The 20,137-nt window shown below is 40.0% G+C and overlaps 1 protein-coding gene across 1 annotated transcript in view; it reads right to left on the reverse strand.

Annotated features, from left to right (window-relative positions):
* vash2 (vasohibin 2) overlaps positions 1-15,026 on the reverse strand; it is a 40,453-nt gene extending 25,427 nt beyond the window's left edge. The window contains exons 1-2 of the mRNA XM_053337560.1: positions 14,999-15,026; positions 12,996-13,446 (exon numbers count right to left, since the gene is read on the reverse strand). Of these exons, the coding sequence (XP_053193535.1) occupies positions 12,996-13,316 (321 nt within the window). The 5' untranslated portion in view covers positions 13,317-13,446; positions 14,999-15,026. The remainder of the gene's footprint in view (positions 1-12,995; positions 13,447-14,998) is intronic.
* Positions 15,027-20,137: the final 5,111 nt, after the last annotated feature.

The following is a 20,137-nucleotide window of genomic DNA, read 5'->3' on the forward strand; positions in this document are numbered from 1 at the left end:
AAAGGAAGGAAGGAAGGAAGGAAAGAAGGATATTTTAGGATATTTACAGAAGTTACCAAATATAGTTATTTGCCCAATAAAGGGTTAAGATTAAGTGGGATAATCTAGTCGCAATATTCAAAATATATATCTTTAAGGCCGGTTCAGATCGATGAAACTGGATTACACCTTGCAAAAGACCGTTTCCATAGCAACAACATTAAGCGGCATACATACCCCTTTACTTCTGCGTTTCTACATTAATCCCAGGTCAGTTCACTAAACTACTTGCAATGCGCCTTTCTGCAAAAATCTGCGAGATGGTGTGTCGTTTCCATAGCAACGACTTTCTGTACTTCCTTTGTAGCTGACGGCTGTTCAGGCTTTTTACTTTTTTTTATAGTAGCTTGATATAATGTGTAGCATCTTAACATATGAATGAGGACAGTGATATAATTAGTTATTTGCTGTAGTTTCACTTCTGCAGAATATTGATTATTTCTTCTCTCTCTCTCTCTCTCTCTCTATCTCTCTCCTCCCCCCTTTCTCTCTTTCTCTCTCAACCCCCTGCTCTCTGTGAAAAGTGGCTTGAGATGACTTCTGTTGTGATTTGGCACTATATAGATAAAGATTGATTGATTCTAGTATTGATGAAATGGAGAACAAACGAGGGTTGAGGCTTTCTTCCTCTGTCTAAAATGCAGTTATTGATCATTTGCTGATTTAATCAACTGTCTTTGCTATGTGGTGATTAGCTGTTGAAACAAGCCTGACGCTCTAAATCCAGCTGCTGGCTCCTTGACAACCTTGACTCACAGGTGAAGTCATCAGTCGAGCTCAGACGGAGCAGTTCACATCGCTGCAACGGTTTTGTCTCATTGTGAATCTTCAGTCTGAGTTGGGGCTTAGATTTCAACACCTTTTCCACCTAGCTGGAGCTGGTGTTGGTGCTGGTTCGGAGCCAGAGCCTGACTAAGCACCGGTTCTTTCCTTTTCTACCACCAAAGCTCCAGCCCCGAGCCTCACGTCAGCGGGCTGGGGACGGGGCTAACGTTTATTAGCGGGCTAAATGGACTAACGTTTATTAGCCGGCTAGCTGGACTAACGTTTATTAGCCGGCTAACGGGGTTAACGTTTATTAGCTGACTAGCGTGGCTAACTGTTATTTACAGAGGGTTAAACATTTGTTGATTAAAAGTACTATTTTTATCATTTTTTGCCAGAGCTTTCCTCTTCTTCTTCGTTTCCGGCAGGCTAGATGCCTTGCGCCATGTTGCTGCCTCTCACTGGTGAATCATGGAAGTGCTTCAAAGGCGCGCGCTGGCTACGTTATACAGCGACGTAAACGCGTGGCTCCTTGCCGGTGGAAAAGCAACAGGTTCGTAAGAGGTGCTTGGATTAGCACCAACTGAGCACTGGCTCTAGCACTAGCTCCCAACCAGCACTGGCTCCAGCTCAGTGGAGAAGGGGTATTTTTGTGGCCATTTTATCTTCACAGAAATGTAAACTAAAATCTGTTTCTCTGACAAAATGTTATTCTTGGATTAAAAAGCCCCAGCTCCTCTTCCTCCTCCTCCTCCTCCTCCTCCTCCTCCTAATCCAGGCTGCATGTCAGAGTGTCCTTGGACAAGAGACTGAATCCCAAACTGCTCCTTAAGATGCATGAATGTGTGACTGAGCATTAGACCTCCTGATGAGCAGGCTGAACACTGTACTGGCAGTGTGAATGAGTGAATGTTGGCCTGTAGCTAAAAGATAATATATAGATAACAATAATAATAATAACCAACAACAATAATAAGGCCCGACTGATACTGGATTTTTGGGGCTGATGTTGACACCAATTTTGTCAATATCGATATATCGACCAATAAATTGAATATGCACAGAAAAAGCAAATTTTTCTCCAAACAGGTATGCCAGTTTAAGAATAAACTTAATTAAATATGTATATGTTATACCTGTATGAGGAAAAAGGATTAAATATACTTAAAATGTGGCTTATATATATATATATATATATCTTATATATAGAGAAATATTGGCACCTATCAGACAGCATAAACACTTATACTGACATATCTGTGATAGGCCAATTTATATAGATAATTGATATATCACTTTTCAAAATAAAATACAGTAAAACATAGAAAGAGTTAAATGTATAGTGGAACATGGAAAACAAGCAGCAATGACAAAAAGTACAAAAAGTCAAGATTATACAACATTATATCATAAAACAGTAAAAAGAAAAGTTCTGTTATTATGCAGCCCTTTTACCTTTTGAATAATATTAAGTTATCAGGGTCATACGGTTATTTCTGCCTCTACTATCACCACGGTTACCACAGGTGGTGACTGTGGTGTACAGTGCACCTCGTCTGTCAGCGGGCTACCACAGGAAACGATACGACAGCGGGTTTGTCAGGTTTCTGAGCGGAGTTTTTTGGGGTTTGTGGTCGCACCACCTTCGACACCTACTGAACCCACAACAGGAACAGTTTCAGAAAGGAAGCGGAGGTCACGAAGGCTTCATGAACAGTACAGGAGCGCACCAGCAGAGAGTGAGTCACACTCAACAACACCAACAGCACTTCCTCTGACACACATGAGGATCGTGTGTGAGTGTGTGTGTGTGTGTGTGTGTGTGTGTGTGTGTGTGTGTGTGTGAGACTGTACAGGAAGGGTGAACCATAGCACCAACCCTATCATTTCCTGTGGGTTTGTGTTTTGCTGTTTATTTAGAGAACAAAAAGAGCGGAGGAGGAAGACAACAGGGCAACATGGTGGACGTGCCCTGCTACTAGTTACTGTGTTATCTGTCTCATCTTACTTTCACTTAGAGGGAGAGAGAGAGAGAGAGAGAGAGAGAGAGAGAGAGAGAGAGAGAGAGAGAGAGAGAGAGAGAGAGAGAGAGAGAGAGAGAGAGAGAGAGAGAGAGAGAGAGAGAGACACTTTCAGCACAGTAAAAGAGGAAGCTGTAACAAAAACTATTCATACAAACACTAAATGAATAAATGAGAACACTCTGCTAACCCTGAACTAACAGTATGAAGACAGTCAGCAGTAAATCAACCTGTCAGTCATTCATTTACTCACTAATTCACATGTTACTCAGACAATAAAACAGCCAATTAACCACTCAGTTAAACTAAGAGATAGTAAATCAGCCTTCAAGTCAGACAGCAGACCACTGAGTCAAACTGTCCACACTCCAGCTGAGCATGCTCTCATAAAACCAGTCAGCCAGTCAGTCAGCCAGTCAGTCAGTCAGCCAGTCAGGACCAGTAAATAGCAGGTTTTACTGCCACATAATCTCTCATGTAGGGAAATCCTCACTAACACATAATGCACTGGCTGCCACACACACACACACACACACACACACACACACACACACACACACAGGCACAGGCACACACACACAAACACACACACAAACACACACACCCTCTAAAGCTGCTTTCTGCAGGGTCAGGGAGTGAGATGAGTGGTGATCCCTCACTTTTATCATCCTCTCCTCTGTTCTCTCTCTCTCTGCTCTGAAATGTCATTTAGAGCCACCATCTTTCTGCTGCTGTCATCACATTCAGTGAGAAAAAAAAAGCTCAGTTTTAAATGGTGAAGTTGAAGTTATAGATTCAGTCATTTGGCTTATTTTTTAATGTCTAGAGTATTTATGCGTTTTGCATTCAGATTTTGCAACACTTTCAGTATTTTAGCGATGCAGCAAACCACAAAAAAATGCTGACAGCAGCTCTGATGGAAAGTCAGCAGCATGCCCAAGTTTCATATTACCTAAAAAAAAAAATCAGGTAGTTTGGATTGGAGTTGTCTCAGTGTTTCATATCCTAGAAAAACCTCAACACTGGAGAGACATCGCTCATCGTGCATCATGTCTGCTGTGGAAGAACTGATCAAATCGTTCAGTTGGGTTCAGCAATACGGAGATACTCGTTATCTTAGCCAGGAATCACCAGATCATCCTAAGCATCCGGACTTTGAAAAGACAATGTATTTCTCTTCAATGCATATGCAAAATATTAACACCCCCCCCCCTCCCTCCAGTTTTTGCCACTGATATCAAAACACTTATCTCTTCTAATCTCTCTCCATACTGTTCTGATAGCTCCTATGACCCACAAATAGTTAAGTATGGTTTTAAATGTCCAGTGTGGCCGGTAATGTAATGATCTAATAATACTGACTTTTATGAAGAAATATTTGGCACTTATTAGAGATAAATTAGCAAGATTGAAAGTGGGTCTGGGTCTTCAATATTTTGAGTTTTACAAATAGGTTCTTTACTGGGGGGAAATCTGTCTGTGTAGATTGTGTGTGTGGGTCTGATCATGAGGGGTTAAACTGTAGATTGTGTGTGAGGGTCTGATCATGACGGGGTTAAACTGTAGATTGTGTGTGTGGGTCTGATCATGACGGGGTTAAACTGTAGATTGTGTGAGGGTCTGATCATGACGGGGTTAAACTGTAGATTGTGTGTGAGGGTCTGATCATGACGGGTTAAACTGTATTTAGGTTTATTGTGAGCGTATCCTTCATCACAGGAAACACAGTCAGCTAAATGGCTAAATTATAAACATATAAATGAGGTAATTTGTCTCTCAGCAACATAATAAAATAGTGTAATAAAAAAAAAACCCAAACATCATTCAACAGCAGGAGCACACACAGTCATGTATGGTGCATGGTACTGAAGAATACAGTGTTAGAGGTCAGCTGGGAGAGCATTGCTTCATCGTCTCAGTTTAGACTAGGGACTAATCTGACTTTACCTCCCTTCCTGTTTTCCCCCTACCTCCTCTTCTGTCATCCTCGCCTCTCTTTCCTCCCTTCCTCTGCCTTCCCTTTCTCTCCTCCTCCCTCTTATCTCTTCCCCACCCCCTCTTCCCTCTCTACTTTCTCTTATTTCACCCTGTCCTCCCCCTCCTTCTTCCTCTTCATCACCTTTCTCTTAGACTACCATACTCTCCTCTCACAGAGCCAGAGGGGCAAAGCTGGCATCGTTGCCCAGCTTCAGCACCTTCCGCTGGGTGTAAAAGTCCTGTTGCCGACAGCAGCAACAAAAACCATGAGGGAATGAAACAAGAGAGAAAGATAGAGCCGATAGAGGAGGGGTATGTCATCATAACGGTTATGACCTTCCTGCTTTTTTGAATTTTGAATTGTATGAAGGAAATGGGGGGGATGGGGAGTAGAAGGGAGGGCTGGAGAAAGACAAACAGAAAGTCAACGAACACAAGAAGAGCAAAACCAAATCCATATAAAGCTGAAGGAGAGCGAAAGAAAAAAAGAAAAAAGAAAAGGCTCATTCTAAAAATAAATCCAACTATCTAATTACCGTTGTTTGGGCGTACTTAAGGATGAGCTCAAATACAGTTCAATATAGATTAAATGAGGCCTCTTTACCAGCAAATACAAAACATTTAACAGCTGTCCATGTTGCCTGGTAGTGGTTAAATATGAAATATCTGCAAGGACAAGTAAAGTAAAGACAAAAAAATAAAATAAAATAATCAATATTGCAAAATATCGGGATATCGCGATGTTATCGATATACTGGCACTACGTATCTCTACTTCTTTTCTTTATAAAGATTTATTTTGGGGATATTTTTTTTTGCCTTTATTTGACAGTCGGTCGCTGCTTTTATACGCCTTAACCATTCAGCTACCAAGGTGCTCTTGTACTTCTTTCTTTTTAAAAATAGCATCACTTTTTTAAATACCAGACAACCACTACTTCTCCACGTCCTTATGGAGGTGCTGAACAGACTGGTGATGTTCAGATTTATGTCAGTTGTAAATGACAACGTAGCAGAAATGCAAGAAAAGAGAGACTGCCAAAGCTTTGACTGACACATTTATACCTCTTTGTATTACAGCTGTCAAGACGTAGCCATAGCCGAACTGTTTATCATTTCAAAATCTAGCCAAGCGTCATCTCTTGGCAGTCCTGACTATCTTGTTAAGCTCTCGTGTCTTCTGTTTACTGCCACGGAAAAGGAAAGACATCGCTGGATTATTAGTATGATGTAATCTCTCTGTTGTTTCTTATCAGGCTTACTAAACACTGCCAGCAGCTGTGAGAGAGGCTCAAACTGAAGCTACGGTTAACAGAGTGATGACATTTATACTTGGCGGCATTTCTTTTCTGTTAAACTGATAAACGTTGTACATTATCTGACTGTTTCCTGCCCGTTGAATTGAGTTTTCCCTTCTTCTTATCTTAGATTATTTCTTTGTGATATATCGCGTATCGTGATAGTATCATATTGTATCTTATCGTTCATCAACCCTAAACTAAAGCAGAAGTGAAATTAACTTCGAATTAACAGTTTATTCGCAATGAACTAATATTTTTTTAAGTACGCCGTGTCAAAGTACCAAGTAGGAATAGTGTCCTCTCCATTACCTTCACTCTCATTAAAAATGGAAAGGACGGAGAGGAAGATAGACGGCTCATATTTCCTGCTTTTAAAGCGCAGGACATCCTGAGGAATGCCCCTCTGTAAGTGTGTGTGTGTGTGAGAGACAGACAGCTGAGAATAAAAAAATCATTAAGTTAAGTCTTGTCTTGAGTCTCTCCGTTTACTGCAATCATCCTTTTTATTTGGTCCTATAAAGAGTTGACAGCCTTTTCCTGAGGACTGGCATTACTTCCAGCAGCTGTGCCTCCTGTCAGCTGAGCGGCTGCATTAATCACACTGACGAACACCTTCTCTGAGATTACTGCTGCAGTCTCTAATTCTTCACCACGCAGTGCATCTATCTGAACTAATCCATGCTGGCAGACGTCTGAGAGTATGACCGTCCAAAAACACGCCGGCACGTTTCTATCATGAATTAACCAGACTGGCACGATGAGCCTCTGCTGCAGACAGACAGAATATATATAGGTATGAATTTCAGCAGGTCTGGTTTAATCTGGACCCTGAGATGTGTAATGTAGAGACTTACGATGATTAAGAAAGCATCCCGTAAAAATGGAATGACTTGGTCCCATCTATCATGCAGCCGTTTGCTTGTTACCGAATGCTGGAAACATCTGGTTTAGATGTCACAATTTGAATTGAAATATTCGATTCACAATGAGGCTTTAGTAGATAGTGAATAGTGAATAATAACCAAAACCTCAATCAATGAATTTAATGTTTGGGGCACCTTGATACCCGAATCCTTGGGGTACAAACCCTTTAACCCTTACAAAGTTTTCAGGTCAACTTTGGCCCCGTTTCGACATTTAACAACTGTAAAACCACACCAAATGTAGTTTTTTTTTATTCTGAAATTTGATGACTTTTCCTAAAGTAGTAGTATATTTTAAAATGTGAACCCGTCTAATTTGAGCTGTATCTATTGCCATGTGTTTTACTCATAGACTGTATAAAAGAAATGGACGTAACATCCGTGACGTCACCCATTGGTTTGTGGACTGCTGCTTGGAAGCCAATAGTTTCGGATCTAGGCAGCGCCATCTTGAAAATTTCAGGTGCATGCTGGGAAAAATAAAAACACGGATTCTACTTATATGGGCATGAGGCGGTGCCATGGGTGGAGCGGGGAGGTTGCTATGGTTGCGAGGGCTGGATCTCGAGGACATTGGTCAATCAACCTGTCAATCAGGACGTAGCCACGCCCTAATGCATACCCTGCTTTATCGTCACATATAAAATCAGGGAGGCCAAAATGTCCCAAATGAACATCATACTGCATTGAAGAAGGCTTTAAACTAGCGATTGAGACCATAAACATATTTTGAAAACGTTTACTGAGGTTAGAAATCAAGTGAGAAGTTGGTGAATTCTCCATTGACTTGTATAGAGACGGTCGCCCCCTGGTGGCCTTTTGATAGAATGCAGTTCTAAGTTACTTCCGCGTTGGCCTCATTTCAGAGGACTAGAACTCCCCACCTGGTTTTACTTCTTTTTATGATGTAGCAACATTTTCACTTTCAATAAATAACATTTCAATCATTATTGCTATGTTATATTTTCATGTCTTAGGTAAAATAGGACATGATATTGTGTGATTAGTAGATGTTTAGTGACGTAAAACCTAAAAAATACACTCTCTCTGCTCTCTGAAACATTGATCAAGGTTTAATCAAACATTTATTGATCCGTCAGATCGACTACTGATGCTTTCAGTATGTAAACGTTAAACATTAACGTCTATGGCTCGGGTCTCCAATACACTGAATACATATCTTGAACTACCAGAGTTGTTTTTCTTACTGAGCTTTCTTTGGCTGTTTCCCATTACAAGTCCTTAAGGTAGTCCAGTTGGTATCCAGAGATTATCCACTACCCAGATTGTATGAGAGGGATTAATAGTTTCCTGTGCCAAAATTTCTATTCTGTTAATGAGGGCACGGTGAGTGGCCACATGCACTTTGGTCCCTGATAATAACACAGAGCCGCTGTGGAAACTACCTGAAGGTGTTACGTGATGTTAGGAAATACATAAAACTGTCAAATCTTCATATCTTTACTGTTGACCTTTACTTTTGGTGAGGTCGAGTGTTTCTCATGACTGACTTGTTGTTACACTTCTCTATTCTCCATTTATACTTCCTGACAGCTCAAACATCTACTTCCAGTTTTATGCAATCTGTTTATTTCTTATTCTCTTTTCTCTCTTTGTCACATCACACTGTGTCCCGACAACAAACAGTCATTCCTCTTTCACTTTCTCTTCCTCATTCTCTCTAAAGCCATAGTTCACCCATGTGTGTGAGCGTTAGCAGCGACGGTATCTGTGGTAACTAACTGCTTTCACACCTTATACACAAACAGCAGAGTCGGGTTGCATAGAAACAATACCGCAGCGCCGACTGAACAGAGGCCTTATGTGTGTCCATACATGCAGCGTTCACTCTGAACAGAGCATTATTGTCTATACAAAGCAACCAGGAAACTAAAACAATCATTTACAGCAAACCAGAGATACACCAATGTAAAGCTGCAGTCCTGATACTAGAACAGATACCTGGACTTTGAGTATCGGCCGATACGGAGTACTGATCCAATACCAGTGTTTAATTAGTAGGTGGTGCATCTGTAAAGCAAATAATTTAGAGTTGTAAAAGCACTGTATATACATATATTTTAGCTGGACTTCTCCTAATGTGACCCACAGTATATAAACAGAAAGAAAATGCTTTTTTTTTGTGCAACTGATACACATTTCTGTACACATTTCGACCTGTGTTTATTAAAATAAATAATTAAATCAACAATCAAACATGTTGTTGTATTCTCCACATTCTATAAAATGTTCTCCTGGACCATAAAAATAGTGATAAATAAATAGACTCCACTCTGTTTGCTCTCTGACAGCTTCATTAAGAATTCATCATTTACAACATTTGCTAACGATTGAAGGGGAATTTATGAATATGAATTGGTGTAGAGACTAATTATGAGTCAGGACATGAACAGTATGTAAAAGGTTAACTAGAAAGAAGGTACAGTAGAGGAAAATAAACCCACTGCTTTTGTAGTTTGACATATACATCAGTTACTGTGTCAGTAAAATACTTCCAAATGTGTCCATACTTAGAGTTGGCTTTAACTTTATAGAGCTATTCATGAGCTGGTAGTTTAAATCTGAAGCTGTTATATTATCTATGAGCAAAGACTTCCATAATCAGAACAGGAAAATGTCTCATGTATGTTGAGTTTTGTGTGTGTTGGCGTGTTTGTTTGTGTGTGTCCTCCGTCTGTCCCTCAGTCCTGGACAGTATGGGATTTTTGGCGCTGCCAGCCAACCGGGTCACTAATGACCACATGGCCAATTAGCAGAGCCAAACAACCGCCACATTCCCTCCTCCGCCCGCCTGAAACACAACGAGCATTCATCCAAATCACTGACGGGAAAATTATGAGGGAAATGTGAAGCGAGGGGCCTCGAGAGCAGCAGACAGAGATGCATATCATGCAGGCGGGGGTCGCTCGTTGTTTCAGCCTAGAGAACCAGCCGCATGTCTTTTTTTCCCCCCTTTCACTGGCTCGTTGTTTCTGCTGCTTCACACAATGCAGCTCAATAAAGAAGAAATTACCTAAAATAACATTATTATTACTATTAATACTGTTTTTAAAAATTCCTATATGTGATGTCTGTGTTCATCATCTTCATCATGCTGTAAGGCTGAAGGTTTGTTCTAGTTCATGTGATGTAAAGCTGAAGTTCAGATATACAGAACATGCTTTGTGTTTTGTTTCAATGAGATACTCAACAAGGCAGTCAGAGGTCAGAGGTCAGAGGTCAGGAGCAGCTGTAGAACAACACAACCCATTCAGCTGCTTCTTCAGATTCAGTGTCTCACATTCACACATACTCCAAACTTATTTGTGCTTTTATATAAACTTGAATGTTAATCCTATTCCACAAAGGTCCATATGTGGCTGCAGCAAAAGAACACCAGGCGACTCATTTAATCAGCTGATCTCAGTCTTCAGACAGCTGATTGGTGCACATGTGTGCTTTTGATTGGTTGGAACAAAAACCTGCAGGCACACGGCCCTTTGTGGAGTAAGTCTGATATGCCTTCAAGTCCTGATCATTTAAACACACATTAGAGTCCTGAGATAAGAAAATTGATCACCATAATTAAGCAATTAACTACGTTTGTGGTTAAAAAGTGTCGATAAATAGTCTGATTCCTTTAAGATGTTTTTTTCTATATTTGTAAACTGAATATTTTTATGTTTTGATCTAGTTGGACAAAAGAAGTATACAGAAGACATCGCTTTGGGACACTGTGATGGACATTTTTCCCAGCTGTCCAAATTAAACAATTAATCAGAAAAGAATATGAAATTGATTATTGTTTTTGGCATGTGTGTGCGTCAGGAGTCACAGTGACTCACAAATGCTGCAACAAACACAAAAAACTCTTTTAAACAACTCTCGACAGGTATGGCACCCAATTTGGCACACTTGTTGTCATGGTAATGTGATGTATTCATATATGTGTGAGTGTGTGTGAGTGTGTGTGTGTTGCTGAAACAGTGTGAAAACAGTTTGACATTCTCACACACTTCTCTAAAGACAGCCATTATACCTCACAGCGACTAGAAGACGCATCATCTGACACTGTGACTCATTTCACAGCCGTGAAGTTTTCACTGAAATCACAACTGTGGTAGAACTGAGACGTAAGAAAACATCCTGAGGTAGAACTATGACAAGATACAGTCTGTTAGTGAGTGCAAACGCATGTAAGAAAACATAATCGTGTAAAAAACTTAACTTAAACCTCTAGAATGAAAATAAAGCTGCAACACTTCGTCAATTCATCGATTAGTTGCCAACTTTTAAATTAATTGACAAATATTTTGATAATAAATTAATAGTTTAGAGTCATTTATTAAGAAAAACAACAATATTCTCTGATTCCAGCTTCTTAAATGTGAATATTTCCTCCATCACAGTAGACTGAATATCTTTGGGATGTAAACTAGGGCTGGGTAATATATCGATATTATATCAATATCATGATATGAGACTAGATATCGTCTTAGAATTTGGAAATCATAATATTGTGATATAGCATAGTATTTTTTCCTGGTGTTGTAGCTGTTGTTATTTGCCTTTTTCCCACTTTGTCATTATTCTGCCGTCCCTAGGTTTAACTGACTGGCTAGTTTGGCAAATTTTAATATGTGGCATACAGTAAGAGTCTTTTCCTAGTTTTAAAAGGTAATTTTATAAACTTACCAGATCGTCCTAGCTGTTGTATTATTTGCCTTTTACCCACTTTGTCATTACACCCACATTACTGATGATTATTTATCAGAAATCACATTGTGTAAATATTTTGTGAAGGCACCGACAGTCATCCCTACAACATCGCTGCAATATCGAGGTATTCGGTCAACAATATCATAATATTTTCATCCATATCGCCCATCCTTAAAGGTAGACAAAACATTTGAGGACATCATCTCGGGTTTCAGAGACAGTGATCAACATTTTTTGCCATTTTTACGACATTTTACGAACCGAACAACTCCTTGAAACATTTAGAAAAGAATCTACAGACTAATAGATGGTGAAAATAACTGTTAATTGACACAATGAATGTTTGATAAGGACAGAAGTGTAACAGTGGTCGAGTCACTCTGGAGGAACAGCGCTGCGACCTTTTCACTACCAGGTGTCGTTGAGCACTGCCAACGTGTAAACCGAACACATATCTCTAACACAATGGATACCAGAGTCGTGCTAGAATGACTGCATGCAGGAAGAAACCTGAGCTCTCACACTCATCCATCCTGTCCTGTCACAGCAGAGTACAACAGAGCCGCTTTCCAATGCTGTAAAAAAAAAAAAAAAGTGCGGAGACCTTTGGATCCCTTTATAACCCGGCAGCTACAATCATTAAGAGTCCATTAACACTTCCTTCAACCTCTACACTATTGTTGCAGTCATGTGAACGCCTCACATCTATAGCTGTGTGGAGTTTTTAAGGTTTTAACTCCAGCCAAATTATTGCATTCTCCTGTAATGAAACTCAATAATTGACTCACTAGCGTCAATCCTTATGTATTTTTTATGTATTATATGATAACTTGTTTACTTTTTTATCAGTCTTTGAACTAAATGTATCACTCAAAGTGGATGTGGTTTGAAAGTAAATCATTTTTCAGCTATAAAACAGGTTTGATTAAGAGGCAATAAAACAACGTGCAAAGCTCCACACTGCATGTGTTGGTCATAAATACTGCAACATACTGTTTGTCAAGGTGTTTTAAAATCATGTAAACTTCATTAACAGAATTGAAAAGAGGTTTGTTAAAAGTTCAAATGAACCGAGAGGGATATAAAAGTAATATGCAAGATATTTTGGGGTTGACAAATAGTGCTGATTCTCAACCCATTGCTCTTTTTTGTAGTATCATAGTAGGAACTCAAAGTTAAAATATTGTCATGAGATTTTGTCCACAGCTTCACATACTGTACTGAGTGATGAACCAATCGCAGGTGTCTTACCTTGGGAAGGTATGCAGCATTTCGTATCCTGTCCACCATTTCTTGGCCCTCAGGGTGCACGAGAGCCACGTGGGACCACATCCTCTCCCAGGTGACGCTCTCGATGGGGAAACCAGTGCGGTTAACGTAAAAGAGAACCCCGCCATCTTTCTCCTCTTCCTCCCCGGGCGACCGAGAGCTGTTGTTAGGAGGAGAGGCGGAGGACTCCTCCTGGGTGCTGCAGCGGAGGAGGCAGTGCGAGCTGGTGCTCTTGGACCGACCGTGCCTGCTCAGCTTGGCCGGAGAGGTGCCGGCACGGCTCGGGGAGTTGGGTCCAGTCATTGATCCCAGAAGGCCAAGAGGAGGAGGAGGAGGAGGAGAAAGTGTCAGGGTAGGCAATCCCCCTCCAGCTACAAGAGCCTCTCCTTAGTTTTCAGTGTTGAACAGTACATGTTGATTTTCAAGGGCAAACCTGACGTGGCACACACACACACACACACACACACACACACACACACACACAATACATTATAACACATCTTGCACCTTGAAATGAGGCTGACAATGCAGTAAAATGCACTTACATTTTTAAAACAGGTCTACTGAGCAGGTCTGTACTTCAAGTATGTGTTAACATGAAGGAACACTGGGGTTTCTCAGCTACTTCCCACTGAGCTGGTTCACCCAAAGAAGATCTGTGCCTTTCCTATTTCTGAAGGGGACTGACGGTGCAACAGTAGAGTATAAACCCCCTGACAACATGACAGCAAATCCCTACAGAGGGGCAAAACCCTCCCCAATGTAGCAACAATCAACCAAGACTACTTTATTTTGTAGAAATCCTACAATTAATCTAAGAAAACAAAGCTTGCATGGAGAAGACATTGGTCTAAAATGACTATTAACATCCTATTGTAGCACAAATAGACAAAAATCATATCAAACATGATAAATGGAACACACTTTTTACTTTACTCTGAATTCCTCATAAACTGTATACTGAATAGATTTCCTTTTAATTTGTAATGACAGCTGAAAGTGTCAGGTAGGAATGGATAAGTCTAACTCTCCTTCAGCTGATTCTGGGTCTTGTGCCCTTCAATCAATCAATCAATCTTTATTTGTATAGAGCCAAATCACAACAAAGTTATCTCAAGGCACTTTCCACATAGAGCAGCTTCTAAACCAAACTCTTCAGGTTTTAATTATGACAAAAAAAATGATTTTAAAATGATTACTTTCATTGAAATACAACAACCCAACTCATCTCCTGCACCATGAGAACATTAACAGGAAAAATCATTCCTATAAGAGCATTTCTTATCCTTATATAACAACATTATGCATTTTCACCTCTCTGACTGCTCTGAGCTTTACATCTGGAGGAGTCTGGCTCTTTGTTAGTCTTCCTGACAAAGTTCTTGGTTCTCTCTTAAAAAGAAAGAAGGAACTAGATATATCACACTATAGATGTATATACCAACATGTGATAACCCAACTGGGATTTTTTTGCAACCAGTAAAGGAACAACCACATCTTTTGGCATAGCTAAGAACATAACCTACCTATTTATCACTCTCTCTTCATACTTTCTATTGGTAATGATTGTTTTATTATAAACTCATTGTGTAAAAACCAAGAGAAACACTGAAGAGTTGGACATTAACATTTTCACATGATGTCCTCTTACCTCAATGTCAAGCAGTTTACTCCAGAAATTAACTCTGAAGTAACATCTCACCTAAATTCTTAAAACTTTCAGTACCAAAACTTTTTAACAGCGCCCCCTAGAGACCGAGATCTGATTAATGTGACAACCAACCCTGTTCTCCCCTAAATATCTTTAATGAAAGCACCAATAGTTATCCCTACAATATTATCGCCATATCGATATCGAGGTTTTTTGCATATCACCAAGCCTTAACTTACCTGCTGACTGTATATAAACTCATTAACGACTATCATGCTAGTTTCTTTTAAATGATATTACACAGACATATTATGCATGAAAGAAAAAAACTCACTTGTATCACAGGCACAAGTCCATATCGATATGAGGGTTTTTTCCTCCCCTCTCCTTCTTTGATTCAATACATCCACGGAAATATTCCCACCTTTAGTAATCCACTCAGACAGAGGTAGGTCCCATTCATCAGCCTGCTGTGAAGTCTTGTTTTGGTTCAAGGCTTTGTAACTTCACCACCTCCTTATATATGTCAAGCTACCAACGGCCGGCAGCTGTTAAACCGGACGTAGAGCAAGAATGCACTTCAAAGTAAAAGCAGTGCGTTGGTTAATTCCTGCGTGTAGAAACGGTTAGCGATTTGAATGATAACAGGATTCTGGTAAATCCATCACTTCTTCATCCGAGGGCTTTTAGATGCACGAGTAAGGTCTCAAGAGGTATTTTATTCCTTTAAAATCCCGTTTAGTTTTGGTTTATTTTGAAAGGCGTATCCGGACGTTATGCTTCTTTTCTCGTAGCTCTGCGGGGGCCGTTACCTCCCACCTCCACCACCACCACCACCGCTACTACCCCAGTCCGGGAAAAATGACCTCCTCTGTGCATTCCTGCCAGTCAGCAGCCTGTACAGCACCTCGGTATCAACTGTCTCCACAAAAAATCCGATCTCATGTTGATAAAAAAGCCTTCTTCAATCCCTCACATGATTAAATAGGGATCAGCGGTCCTACTAGCGATCCACTGTTGTCCTATATCTCTCCGTTGCTCATCGCTCCCCGCTCGACCGCTTCTGATTGGTCGAGCCAACAAAGAGGGGCGGGACATAGAAGCCGCGGTACCATATTTGGAACTGACACTGCTCTCTGATTGGTGGATTCTGATGGACGGAGGCGTCAACAAGTGATAGTGCTGCAACAAATGGGATTTTTTCCCCTTTTTTTTTTGGTGGTTTTTTTTGTTGCATCTGTTGATTTGGCACATTTTGTACATTTTCAGGTGCTTAACAAGGTTAGCTCTAAGTGTGAATACAACACAGTATATTATAATGATTTAAGATAACCTTTCTGACATGTTAAATACTTTACTTTTGAATAATAATCTGTGTCTGATGCTTTTCCACACACACACACACACAGTTAGAATGAGATTATGATATCTAGCCCTTCTCCCTAACCAAACACTTCTAGATTATATAAATGTGTAAATATATTTTATTAAAAAACCTTTGCTGAACACAAGAGGTCTCCTACTTTACTGTAAAGCCCGTTCTCAGTGTCTGGAGGCTTAAGTTGCGACATCACACTTGTGTAAATTGAATTTTGGACCTTGCCTCTAAACTATTTGTGATGTCACAAATCCTGCTCGTAGGCCCGCCACTTAAAATCAGATTTTGTGGGAACACACTCTGCACATACATCATTCTGCACAGAGAAGCTCAAACATCCAACTGAAGGAACAAAATGAAAAACATTTTTTTTAGTGGATTGGAACTTTAAGTCTATCCCCACACATTACAAATACATAGTATCAGCTTAATGTAGTTGTGAATAATGATGACTATGTGATGTTATGCAGGAAGAATATTAAAATGATGCATATAAAACAGGTGATATATGCTTGAAAAAACATCTCAAATGAATTAAATAGCTGTTTATGCTTTTAATCCTTGAACTTCCATCTAGCACAAGTGCATCCATCACAGCACAAAGATGTGTCTGGTAGCAGGTGCATTAAGTAATATGCATCATAATTATATGGCAGTCAGCCATATGGATGTTGCATTGCTTTTACAGTTATTTGTTAATGTATATCGCCCCCTTCTGGACAAAAGGCTTATTACAGCCATAAACTGAGGAAAGGTGTGATCACAAACTAACATTGTAACACTACCACATGACAACACTGGGGGGGGGGGGGACAACTGGATGCATTTGTGTGGTTGTATTAAAAGCAATTCAATGCTGCATGTAAACTGATCTAAAGCATGAGGATAAAATATAAAATACATGGGTTACTCTTCAAGATTTGGACTGCATAGACTAGGGGTTTTTAAAGGTGCCCTCACACTCATTATTGTATTATTTGATCCCACCACTGAACAATTGAGTCAAAATAGCCCAATAATACTGTTTGACATGCTTCAGACTACACAGAATACATATAAAACATCTGTCTGAAGGCATTTATTAACTTCTGACTCTGGGAATGTTGAATAAACTACTGTACATACTACTGTATCTCTGAACTGTCTGTTTAACCAAACCACACACATAGGTGATTATATGTGATCTCCTTTTGATAACTAATGTAATAACTAATGCAATATTTGTTTGTCTTCCACTCACTGAGCCTCCCTTGAAACTGAGCACAGAATGGCAGGCCCACCTCCCACTATGGAAATATCTGGCATAAACACATGTCCAATGGGAATCAATTCAGTAACACTAACACAGTTCAGTAAAATGGGTTAATTCTGTTTAAATTCAGTCGCAAACTCACTCAGGGAGACAAAAAACTGACTTTGTTTCCACATTGGAAACTTTTAACTGGTGAGCACTGAATTTAAAACAAATGAAATGATATTAAATGTACTATGGCCTGTCATGTGTCCGTTAGTTGACAGTAGCGTAGAGGTTGCTGGGATCTGCAGAGGCTCCAGCAGATGAGGAAGAAGCTTTCACAGTGCTGTAGGTCACTGCATCACCTTCATCACCACCACCACGGTGAACCTGGGACACAAAAAGGGAAATAGTACAACACACAGATTGCAGCAGGCAGTGACACAGCATAGTTCACCACAACGCAGCAATGTGATGCAAGATAACACAACGCAAATCAACATCAGGATCAACAGTGAAACACAACATAAGCCTGTGCAATTCAACACATAAATACACACTGCAATATCATAAAATATGACAAAACTCAAAGCAACAATAAGTGCACAAAAAGCACCTAATTTAATGTACAGTGCAACCAAACACTTGCAGCTTACCCGGGCTTTACTGTTGGCCTTCTTGGTGTAGCTGATGGAGGCGTAGGAAACACCATCTTCAGGATCAGCCTACACAAAGCAGACAACATACAGAATAGGGCTGGACGATTAATCGAATTTTAATCGCGATATCGATTTTGGCCTCCCGCGATTATAAAAACGTAATAATCGACATAAAACGATTATTGTTCCGCCCGGCGCGGCGCACCTGTGACATAAATCCAGCGCCCCCGTCTTTCCCAGTAAGTTCTGTGTCCCGCCCCTTATGTTAGACCCGCTGGAGGAACGGTGTGTTTCTGCAGATCTGGGAGATTTAAAATGACAGAAAGGCCTTTGGTTGACAAGAAGAAAGGTAGGACTGGGACATCTTCACTGCTCTTAAGTTTCATGAAAAGTTTGGCGTGAGATCACACAGCTATCAGGACGCTGCGCTCTCACACTCGCTGCATTGAGAGTCACACACACACACACAAGCGCCCGCAGTCACTCTCTTGCTCGCGCTCTTGCTCGTTCGCTCCAGACTCTAGGAGATTGTGTCTCATTTGCGGGCGTCAGGGAGCCGCTATCAATATGCAGAGAGTTGGGATGTATGGATTACATAATATATTAATGTCTGTGCGGTGAGATCTATCACCTCTCAGCGTGAGAAATGACAGGTGTGGCCTGAGAGCGTGTGAACTGCTTGACACAGTGCACACGATCATGGTGTCACCATGGCAACATGATCAATTTATTTTTATTTATTGTTTTTACATATTGCTATTATTATTTACATTTATCATTATATATCATATATATTTTTCTTGATTCTAATGTATTTCTGGTTGTGCTGTTCAGATATATTTCAAGTTGAGTTCTGGTGGATCAATAAATGCTTATGTTTACAAATCTATGAATAATCGTCTTTTATAATCGCGATTTCAATATCGATCAAAATAATCGTGATTATGATTTTTGCCATAATCGTCCAGCCCTAATACAGAATACTCCTCTTTTACTCTATTCAAAAATATTTACTAGTTTTTGTGGTAGTTTGGTCTGTATGGGTGCCTTCCATAGACTGTATGGTGCCTTCCTGTTTATTACGACAGGCTTTAACACACTTCCCCTTTCTTCTTTATTGTATGAGGAAATTAGCTTGAGCGGTCACACTGTATTTATCTTGTGCAGTTACATACATTAAAAGTTTTGTATGGGGTGTAGTATGTGATCTCACCATGTGCTGAGTGGTTCCTGGACCAGATTGAGTCACTGCAGGGTTTAAATCCAGTCCCTAAACAAACATGGGAAAGGTTTAGTTAATATAGACGTTGCCAAGGCACAGGTGGTTTTGGTAGTATGATGAGAGGCTAAAAACCTTCAAGTACAATATATATGTATTTGATTTCACTAAATTCACTAAATACAACAGTTGCTCCACAAATACTGTCAATTGATAGTTTTTATCGACACTCTTTTAAGCATTAAGCCCCTTAAAGCTTGGTAAAATTCAGCCTTAACTACTTAGATGATGATAATTGTGTTTTTTAATCTTACTCTCTTTCAGCTGAGCCAACTATCAAAAGGAGAGGTTTTCTACCATAAGGTCTTAATCATATATTTATTGTATAGTTTTTAAAGTCCATGTAAAGTAAGAATAAATATTCTCTTCTGAGTTTGACATACCACAGAAAAGTGTGTTGTTAACCACCCTGCCAAATTTGAATGATTAAAAAAATCACCGAATATATGAAATTAGGCTTCAAAGTTGTGTAAAAATCAGCCTCTTTCTCTGCTCCCAAACGCTGTGGGCGTGGCCGCCGAGTCCACTGAAACCCCGCCTCCTACCAAGTGTCACCTGTCAATCAAAGTCACCACCTCTACCTGAAACATGGACACTATGTGAGAGCTTTCTGCCGCTAACTCAGCTGCTAGCTCGGCAGCTAACTCAGCTAACTGGCTAACTGTAGACTGTAGTAGTAGTAGTGTGTGCTGAATGTATTTATACCTCTACAGCAGCAGGGGCGGGTTTATGCTAATTTTCAGACCCGCCCACTAAATCCTGAACACAGAAATCTTGAAACATAGTTTGTGAAGCCTAGCTTCACAATTCAGATCTAAATGGTTGAAATGCTTTTTACACCTTTTTTAGAAACACATTTATGACCTATTTAATGTGTTTAGAAGAAAATGTTTGAATTCACTTTACACAGTCGTTAAACTCAC

Source organism: Scomber japonicus, chromosome 17 (genome assembly GCF_027409825.1).
Source record: "Scomber japonicus isolate fScoJap1 chromosome 17, fScoJap1.pri, whole genome shotgun sequence".
Lineage (NCBI taxonomy): Eukaryota > Metazoa > Chordata > Actinopteri > Scombriformes > Scombridae > Scomber > Scomber japonicus.